The sequence below is a fragment of the Typopeltis vanoorti genome, chromosome 4 (assembly GCF_054136105.1).
Source record: "Typopeltis vanoorti isolate ZY-2024b chromosome 4, IOZ_Tvanoo_1.0, whole genome shotgun sequence".
In the NCBI taxonomy this organism is placed as follows: Eukaryota; Metazoa; Arthropoda; class Arachnida; order Uropygi; family Thelyphonidae; genus Typopeltis; species Typopeltis vanoorti.
In genome coordinates, this window is record NC_143552.1 from 92,470,118 (window position 1) to 92,480,952 (window position 10,835).

The 10,835-nt window shown below is 35.5% G+C and overlaps 1 protein-coding gene across 1 annotated transcript in view; it reads left to right on the plus strand.

The window, feature by feature from the left end:
* The window catches only part of LOC150107495 (uncharacterized), a 1,121,546-nt gene extending 1,112,904 nt beyond the window's left edge, over positions 1-8,642 (plus strand). Inside the window, exon 87 of the mRNA XM_090392112.1 lies at positions 6,282-8,642. Within this exon, the coding sequence (XP_090248238.1) occupies positions 6,282-6,619 (338 nt within the window). The 3' untranslated portion in view covers positions 6,620-8,642. The remainder of the gene's footprint in view (positions 1-6,281) is intronic.
* The last annotated feature ends 2,193 nt before the right edge of the window (positions 8,643-10,835 follow it).

A 10,835-nucleotide genomic window follows, 5' to 3' on the forward strand; every position in this document is an offset into this window, starting at 1 on the left:
ATACTGAATATAAACTAATCACATCAACTGACCTTGAAACATAAATATGATGTATTAAACATCTTTCCAGAGGAAGAGATGGGCACTGACTATTAATACATCCAAAAATCAATTGACAAATATAAGCCTGGCATAGTTATGCCCTAAACCTCTCAAAAATCAGAGAGATTTACAAGGCCTAAGGAAGAATCAGTGCATTCTTACAGTAAAAATGTTGTGGATTCTGCCAAAATATCAGTGGTATCAAGGTTCTGCTGTAGAAACACTTTGGTTCTATTTACAGGAAACATATTTAAAACCCAGTGATGAACCACCTTAAGGCATTTCACTATTATTTGTAAAGAGAGAACTAGAGATGGTCCTGCTCATGGTGGATCACTGCTCTGGAAGTAATTAGCCATTCACCTGTCAGTGAGATTTTTATATTACAGTATGTTCCATTTATTTACCAATGGATTCTGAGTTAAATCAGATTGACCTTGCTAATCTTATATTGCAATTGCCTCAGCCCATACTTCTTAAGAAGGACTTTAATGGATGCAGTACTTTTTTGGGGGTAGAGCCAACACAAATGGATAAGGACGTATAATTGAGAGAATGTTTTACAATATTCTCTCCCTTAATAATAATGGATGCCATACCTTTTTCCACATATGTACCCATTCATATTCTGCAAAAAGACCTTGCCATCTGCTCCCCCCCCCACCATTCTTTCACTGCTCATGTGGGATGTCAAAAAGAACATATATGGAAGCGATCCTGTTTCTTGTTATTTTCACTATATTCTTACAGGAATCATATTCTACTACAGGGATCCCCTCATGGAAAATTGACCAGGTGGACTGGAATAATATTTCTCGCCTTGAAAAATATGTTGAAGCAGCCAGTTGAATACCTATCAATGAAGCAGTTATGTATATTACAAACTGTCCAGGTGGCAACAACTGCAAATCCAAACACAACATCTCAATTTCCATGCTGTCCAAAGCCATTGTAGAGTGCAAAGCATAAAAAAAAAAGCATGAGCGCACGGGGTATATTTTGTAGATCATGTCAAATCTCATAGCTTTTAATGGGCTCAGGCCAAGGTATGGTATTATTATTATTATTATCAGCAGACCTCCATGGAGTCAAGAGACTCATTGTGGAAGGTCCCACTTCCCAATCTCTCACATGCATAGCTCATTGTACCTCAACTTAAATGCATTCACTGTTCCTGCACTCACCACACTCTCAGGCAGTGCATTCCAATCACCCACCACTCTCCATGCAAAAAGATCTACTTTTTACTCCCTTGCTCATACCCACCTTATACAGCTGCCAGGGATGGTCTCTTGTTCTTCCCCTGTCTCCAGATATTCTATGAAAACTATCATCCATGCTAATCTTGTAATTATCCCTTACCAACTTATATGTCTAAATCATGTCTTCCTTCTATCCATTAGGCTCTGTAATTTGCATTCTCTCAATCTGTCTTCATATTCCACACTCCAAAGACCAGAAATTAACATAGTCAATCATCTCTGGAACCTCTCCAACATCTCATCATTCTTTTAAAAATTTGGCAACCAAATCTGTGCACAGTGATCATCATGCGACCCGATCAAAGTCTTGTACAATGGAATAAAAACATCCTTAATTTCTACAAGTCAGTGTTCTTTGGATCACTCCCATAATCCACTGTTGTCCTCACAATATTTCAGAAATGTCCAAATTTCAAGTCCCTATCCACCAGAACTTCCAAATCCTTCATCTACTACACCTCCTCCAAAATATTCTCACCAATCCTATACACTGCATTTCATCTTTGCTTCCCAAATTTTAAAACCTCACACTTTGAAATATTAAACTGACATCCCCGTTCACACACTCACTCATTCACACAGTATATTTAAGTCCTCTTGCAAAGCTACAACATCTGCTCTGCTTCTCATAACTCTCTCAAACTTTGCATCATCTGCAAACAACTGTATATCACTTTAAGCCTTTTTCAATGTCTTTTACATACAAATTAAACAACAATGGTCCCAAAAAGACCCCTTGGGCATGCCACTAGTGACTTTCTTCTTCTGGAATATCACTCCCCCCATACATAAGCTGAAACCTATCAGACAGCCAATCTCCAATCCAAAGCACTAATCTATGGAATGTTCCTGGGGCATTCCCTCAAGACATGATGTGATATACCATTGAATCCCATGGCCTTGTTGACATCAAGTTTGCTCAATTCCTCATATACCTCCTGCTCACTCACCATCAGTGGTTCTTCTCCCATTCCCACTGCTCTTAAGCTCTGCATTATGTTACAATCATAAGGATGGAATACTTTAATGAACTGCTCATTTAACACCTCTACTATATCCTTCTCGGTGTTTATCATTCTCCCATTATCACTGACCAACATCATCCTCCATAATCATTCTTCCTTCCACTGGCCACAACTATCGAAAAAACTCCCCAGGATTTCTTTTAGCATCTATAAGCTAACTGTTGCTTATACTGCACTTTTGCTACCCTTACTAAGTGAATCAACCTCCTTGCTTGCTCTTTGTTCTCCTCATGTAACTGATTATCTCCACTCATCCTGTGCTGTCTCCACAATACCTTTTTCTTCCAGATTGCACACTTCACCTCTTCAGTCACCCATTTTACACCTAGTTTATTTAATCTTCTGACTTTTGGAATAAACTCAGTCATTGCCTCTGCCAGATAATTCCTGAGTAGAGACCAAGCAGCACTGATTTCTTCCCATGCAATTCCTCATTACATGATATTGCTGCAAGTTGCCTCCAGAGTTTGCCATATTCACCTGCCTTATAGATCCACATATAACTCTTTCTCACAAAAGTCCTGATATGGCTGGTGACCACCCAAGTGATCACTTTATGGTCACTTTCACCAACTGGAAGAAGATGTGACACTTCATTTACAAGAATATCTTGTGATGAGATAATCAAATCCAAGACCCCCGATCCACTTGTGGCCTCTGTTATGTACTGCTTAAGGTAGTTATCCCTTAAAAACTTAAGAAGTTCATTCTCTTTGGTTCCTGATGCTGTCTCTTCATTCTAGTATATATTACCATAACTGAAATCAACCATAATGATCACCCTTTTCTTATTAGCCACACTATAGCAACACCTTTCTAAACATTTCATCTTGTTTAGCTCCACTTTCCACCATACTGTTTTAAAACCACTGTCAGTATTTGCTCCTGACACCTCTACTCTAGATGGGCACAATGCCTCTGCCACCATCAATAACACTCCTCCCCTTTTGCTCTGTCTGTCATCTGCCTGCCCAAAAGACTACATATTCCCTTCCTTTCGATTCCTGTCAGAATGTCAAGCTCATTCAACCATGTCTCACTTATACCAACAATTTTTGGGCAAATAAACTCCATCAACACTACAATTTCATTCTCCTTGTTTCGAATACTTCTACATTTATAAACACACACACACACACACACACACTAGCTCATTTCTGTTTCTATAACAAGTCCTACTAACCCCATTTCTCGGATATGAGTCCACTATCCATTCCTGTCTCTCATCACTGATACTACACCCCTTCCCAGACCTTAATATAACCCCTACAGCTTTGACTGTTTTAATGCTTTCTTGCTCACTCACACATCTACTCCTGAAACCATCATCTACACTTTTCATGCAGTGCCCCCCCCCTGACCTTCCCCATTTCCCTGTCCACTCAGTGTTTTTCTTCTCTCTTATTCTCTTCACTCATACCACTCACCTCTTCATTCACAGACTTTTCACCTTACTCTCCTGCCTGCTCTTCCACAACACCTCTTGCTTCCTCAGGTCTTACATTCACTTCAGTTATTTTCTCTTGCAGCAACAGTTTCTCCAAGTGACTCACACTAAATCCATTCAAATGTAGCTCAGTTTTGTCTCCTCTCAAACTCATGTCACAAATTCGCAAAGTGAACTCCTTTCTCCTCACACAACTCTGCTAGCATGCTATTCATAATCTTCACTCACCTTCTCAACTCATCATTATTATACCTGGGCAACACACTGACTACCTTACCTACCACACTGTTATCTTTTACTCAGTACATCCCTTCTTACATTCTTCTTGTTACCAGTCAAATCATTCATGCCAACTATCCCTTTTGGTCTTATCCAATGATTCAACCATCTTGCTCATTCTACCTCCTGGAAAATAGACTTTGTGCACATTTTCATTCACCATACCTCTTATCATTGAATCTCCGTACAATGCAACTCTCAAATCATTTGATATTTTTTTCAAATCTTTTGTTTCATTCTTCCTCACATTCCCATACAAATCTATAATCCTCCTCAATTCATTCCTCATGTGTTTAATCTCTTGCCTCATGTTTGCCAACTCTGCTTTCTTATCTTGAATTAGTTTTTTTGGTACCATTTGCACTATCTTACTGCTAACTCACTGCTGGCTCTCATGCAGCTTGCTGCTAACTCGTCATTATGTTAGATGTCAGATTAATAAACTATAATGGATCAAGTTTATATCTTCTCTCAGTTATACAACCAATGCAAAAGTTGTTTCAGATAAGATCTGGAAAATAGAATATACCATGCATCCACAACACATCCAAGGTAGACACATAGTATGTGTCTACCCAAGATGTATTGTGGAACCCAAAACCACTGCAAACACTTTAGAGGAAAAGCTTTGCTAGAATTTCAGTAATAGCTTCCTATCCTGCTGAGTTTTTCAGGAGGATATGTATCAGAACATATTAAAAGAACTCTATAATCTCAGTCTTGGGTGGCATCTTCCTGTTTTAAATAAAAATATTTCTCTAGTCAAATCTTCCAAGTCTGAGTGGAAAGTACATTATCCTGACCATTTTACCCTGAAGAGGGTGTTTCCGAAGGAAACATATAGTCTATGTTTCCTTAGGAAACATAGACATATGTTTTAACATATGTCTAATATATATGACATATACAACTGTGAAACGTAGATAAGATGACCTAGATATAATATGTCAGTATCCTATGCAAATTACAGATAGGTTATAAGATCAAAATTAATTAATCAATGGTGGTCATCATAACAGGAAGCACTTGCAACTAAATTGCACAATATTTAGCTTTAAATTAGGCATTGGCAGTCTAGTTAACATAAAAACAGAAGAGAGGAAGTTGTTCTTTCTTGACTCCACATAAGTCATAGTCTTCTTATACATTCTTATCTACTAAGGGCTAATGACCCACCTGTGTGAGCAATGTGCCCTTGTCTTCCCATTCGCCATGTTCTATTAGAATAGTAGTACTTCAATCAGGATAGAAATAAAATTTTTACTAATTTGGCTGAGCCATATGTGCTCAGGCAGATCTTGTCAGCTTGGAAAAATTGCATGAAGTTTTTAACTTTTAAAAAAGAATTAATTTATGCAAATATAAATTCATCTTAAATGTAAATTATATATAGATATGACAGTGTTCATTTTTTTTGTATACATATATGTGCATGTGTGTTTTATATAACATTTAATTAATATATTTAGCCATTTTCTATTTATTTATTATTATCTTATGTGCTGCTGTAAACACTGTAAAGTTGCACTATGACCTTTGCTGTCCTTTAACTAGTAAATCAGAAAACAACACCAATCCAGTTTTCTCCAACTTTTTTTTTCATATTTTCTCTAATTCTCATTTTCTACAATTCATATAACAGATTTCCATGTTGTGTCCTCATATTTTTTTGCAAAGTCTAGCACTATCATTATATAGCTAATTACCTTTATATGCCTTGGTTGGTCACTTTATTATAAAAAAGTGAGTAAATTACTGAGGCATGACTTACCTTTCACAAACTATGCTGCCTTCCTTATCCCATTCTTATCCATCCATTCCTGAATTTTGTCCTTAACCAACTTATCATACCTTGACCATCACTCCTGACATGCTGATTGCAGGAGGATGTTCTGTGAAATCCCCCTGCAGTTTCTCATGCCATGGAACTGTTCCAAGTAGAGTCCTAAATTTGTTGTAATCACCAACCCTGCAAACCTTTCTTAAATGAAAATTCCACACATTTAGCTACTTTTCTGATCAATACTGCAAGATCACTCTCACTAGCTGGTAGCAATGTAGTCAATTTGGTTACAGACAAATTCTCTGTTGCAGTTATTAGATTCAGCATTCTTTAAAACCCTTGGTACTTTTAAAGTGGGTTAAGAATTCCTGAATATGCTTTTAACATATGAAATGTACCAGTAAATGAATTTTTATAGACCATGTTCTTGTATTTTTTTTCAGCATCAGGTGTAGGCAGTAAACCATCAAGTAGACCATCAAGTCGACAAGGTAGTCGGCCACCTAGCCGCCCTTCAAGCCGACCACCAAGCCGAGCTGCTAGTGATCTTTCTGTGGAAAGCCTGGAAGCCTACAAAGGAAGTGGTGCACGAAAAACAACACCAGGCATAACCAGACAGCGCACTCCTAGTAGTTCCTCCCAAACTTCTGCTCAGGGCTTCAAAGGTGCATCTTCAACTAGTTCACCACCTTCCAAGATCCCATCTGTGAAACGTACATCTCCATCGTTATCCTCATCTGATGGTAAATGGAAACAAAGAAGTAAGGAAAGACTGAAATAACTACCAAATGGAGAGAGAGAAAAATATCTGCTTCGTCCATTCCATAAAGATTGTGTAAATAGTATCCTCTGACAATTGAAGATTACTCAATATGATAAAAACTAAATCAAGTCTCACAGTACTAACCAATTGCCATAATGCTAATGAAATGACTTGATTACCTGTTTAGAAGAGTATAAATGAAGCTATTGGGTCCTTTTATGTAAATCATAAGACTGTAACTACTTACCAACATCTGTGATTATACACAGCAGTAATATTCTCTCAGTGCTGTGGTTTGCAGCAGCCTGGTTGTGTAGCATCTGTTGTACAGGATAGATCATATCTAATAATCACTTCGCTTTTTTACTACACAAACTTTACTAAATAGTCACTGCTGCTTACTAGTCCAGTATTGGTATTGCCAAACATTTTTAACTCTGGGATTTATATAAGGTGATGGTACTAAAGCAGTGCTAGTACATTTCAAGTTCTTTGATTCCCTAACATTCCATTGCACGGGTTTTGAAGGTAAAGGAGTAGGGGATATTGTTAATTACTGTTGTAAAAGTCTTTTTCCCACTCTCATGGATGACCATGATATTGCTTTCCATGCATATTTTGGTTGTGAATCTCATTTGGCTTCTACACAGTTACTTGTTTAGAAGCCTCAAGGTTTACAGTCAAAGTGACATTATGTTTAATAAAGTATCCTTTTTTGTTACCGATAAAAATTTGTATTTTCAAGGTTTAGCTTTTAGATGAGCATCCAAATAATGATGACAGGAATTTACTGAACTGAGTGCATTAGATGGTCATGGAAATGTGTACAAAGTGAGTTTTCCATCCCTTTCTTATGGATATGATGTCATCCTATTTGGAATCTGCTTCATTTCATCAGACTTTAATTAAAGTGCCAAGCAACTTTATTTGTAAAGTGTGACACCTTATGTGTTTTGATTTATTGTCCTATTATCTTAAAAGCATATAAATTACTTTTTTTTGTAGATATATTTTATGGCAGCTTAAGAGTTGTTTGTACTTTGATTGGTATATAGTTTAAAAAATTGAACCATTTGTGGTTCATACTTTGATGCTTCATAAATACTGTTTGTATTGCAAATCAAATACACATACACATGTTCATACACACAAAGAGATGTAAACATTCCTTAGGGACTAGTCGGAGTATTTTTTTATAGCTGCCTCTACTACTGATATTGAGTGGTGGAAGAAATAAAATCAAGAAACCTTGTGTCTTTTACAGAAGGAAGTTATTTTTTTCCTTTTTTTTTTTTTTTTTTTTACTAAAAACATTATGATAAATATTGGAATACTGAACATCAATGGCAGCTTGACTCATGTCAAAATAATGGTGTATTTGTTGCTTTCACTTGTTTTCTTCAATAAAGTATATAGTGTATATTGTTGTTATATAATTTAACTACAGTGATTAGTTTTATAAGCTGACATTATAAAAGACCTGAATAAAGAATGTATAATCATACTTAAAAAGTTTGAGAACTGGGGATGTAGATCACATCATTTTGGTCTTCTTTCTCTAGTATTTTCTTTGTCAGTATAATTTAGAAAAAAGAAGGGGGGGGGGGGTCTAATATTATTTGAGGTAAGTATTTTTCTTTCTCTTTCTACTATCAGTGGGATTAGAGGGAGGGGGGGGGACTTTATTTATTATTTTATTTCAGCTTTTTTTTTTTTTTTTTCAGCAGTAATGCAGTGTAAAACACATTGCACTTTACCTTCCAAACCTACATAATCTGAGCAGGTTTAGTAATAATACTTCTGCAGTACTTTGAAACATTTGTTCATTAAGTGGAATGACTAAGTTAGTCAAATCATCTAAGAAATTATTAATTTTCATTCTCTATAACTGCAGCAGTTCTTGCATTTTTATGATTATACAGCCTGATATCAGAACAGTAATCTTTTGACATGACAGTGCTTCATTGGTTCAGAATTCATGCCTCATTTACAAGTGTTTCATTTGTTCTTAATTATATAAAAAATAAAAATGTGAAAATAATTTTGTTTTGTACTATTTTTTTAATTCTGAAAAGAATATCATAATAACTACCTATCACACCCACCCACCCACCCACCCACCCACACACACACACACACACGTTAATTTTTAAAGGAAATTAAAATAAAAGTACAACTAATTCTCTTTTTACACAGCCTTTTTTTACACGATTTCAAAATAACAGAGTTTAGAAAACAAAAGCAATTCTATTTTTTTATGCAGAATACAGAATATTTTGATTTAACACTGTTCAAATGGCACTTATTTTTAAAATTTCTATTTGAATTAGATTCTGTTAAAAAAGGGTATTTCTATTATAATTATCATTTCCTAGAACAGTATACATGTACTTACGTTTTTGTACATGTAATATCAAATTAGTAAAATTAATTATTATTTTCATAACATTACCCCATTAATCACGATGTGAGATAATTCAATTAGACAGAAGAAGAAAAGAAAAATAGCTATTTCTTTAGAAAATAAGATCCAAATTTTAGATCATTTAGCAGCTGGAGAAGGTTCAACATCCTTAGGAAAACATTTTGGATTGAACGAAGCTACTGTGAGAATGATTAAGAAAAATGAAGAGGCCATTAGAAAATCTGTTCTTTATGGAACAAAATTAGGTGCCAAGTCGTCATTGTATACAAGAGACATTATAAAAGTGAAAATGGAAAAGGCCCTAGTGATGTGAATTGAAGATTGCTCACAAAAAGGAATATCTTTAGACCAGTGGCAGCTCATGGTTTGAAATTGTGGGGGTGCTGCAACTTTCGAAATATACATACACACTGTAAGTACAGTGTATACGTGTTTGGATAAAATATCAAAATTATGGTAAAAATTTTTAAAAAAAATTAAACATCAAAAAATATTGTTTATTATTGATAAAATTATACAATTTGGTTATAATTCTAAATTACTTAAAAATAAAATCATTATCATAACCCCAATAATGTTCTAAAATAAAAATTATAACAAATCTTATGTCTTTAATTGTAATGTCCAAATATTTAAAGAGACGGAGTAAACACGATAAGCACTACAAACACTTTACTACTGGCACAAACTGCATATAAACAACAGTGGAACCGCGTGATGGACAGTGCCGCATTACACTAATAGCTCGCATCTCACTATGACATGCATATGCTTGTGCATGTAGCAATATGACACTGTGGTAAACAGTGCTGCTAGTGTCCTTCGCCCTCCTAAGTGCTACAAGATGGATTTTTATTATTTTTTATACAAAATAAGAGAATTGTATAGGATTGTTGATGATAAAATTAAATGTTACAAGCAAATATAAATAAATTAATAAATATATATCGAGAAAAAATGAGGGTGCTGCAGTTCCGCAGTGCCTATGCACAAGCCGCCCCTGCTTTAGGGCCGGCTTGTGCATAGGCAATGTCATCAAACAGAAAGCGTTATGGTTGTACAAACAGATTCAGAAAAGGAGCCAACATCATCATCATCAAACAACAAGTTTTTTTTTTTTTTTTTTTTTTTTTTTGCAAGCACAGGATGGCTTACAAAATTTCTCAAAAGATACGTGGTTGATAATGTAAAAATAAAAGAAGCCACATCTGCAGATGAGCCAGCAGCTAAGAAATTTCTTTCAAAACTGTCCAAAATTATTGAAAATGGTGGCTACACTCCTGATCAAGTTTGGAATGCAGATGAGACTGGCCTTTTTTGTAAAGTAGCTAAGGATCATGTGACTATTATTTTGTAGCAATGCTTCAGGAGATCGTATATTAAAACCATTACTCATTAATCGATTCCTAAGACAGCAGGAATGAAAGGTGTGGATTTTAACAAGTTACCAGTGCACTGGAAGGCAAACAAAAAAGGTTGGGTTACAAAATAAATTTTTAATGTATGGTTCCATCAATGTTTTGTTCGCTATTTGATGGGGGAAAAAATCGGGAATTTAAAGTTTTATTGATTATAGACAATGTGACTGGCCTTCCTGTTTGAGAACACCCGAATGCGGAATTTTGTTTTCTGCCACCTAACACAATGTCCTTAATACAACCAATAGACCAGGGTGTGATTGCTATCCTCAAAACTTACTAATAAAAAGAGCATCCCAATACGTTTTGGATAAACTAGATAAGGATAATTTACTGACAGTTATTGATGTGAGGAAGAAATTTTCTATTTTGGATTGCATCAAACTTGCTA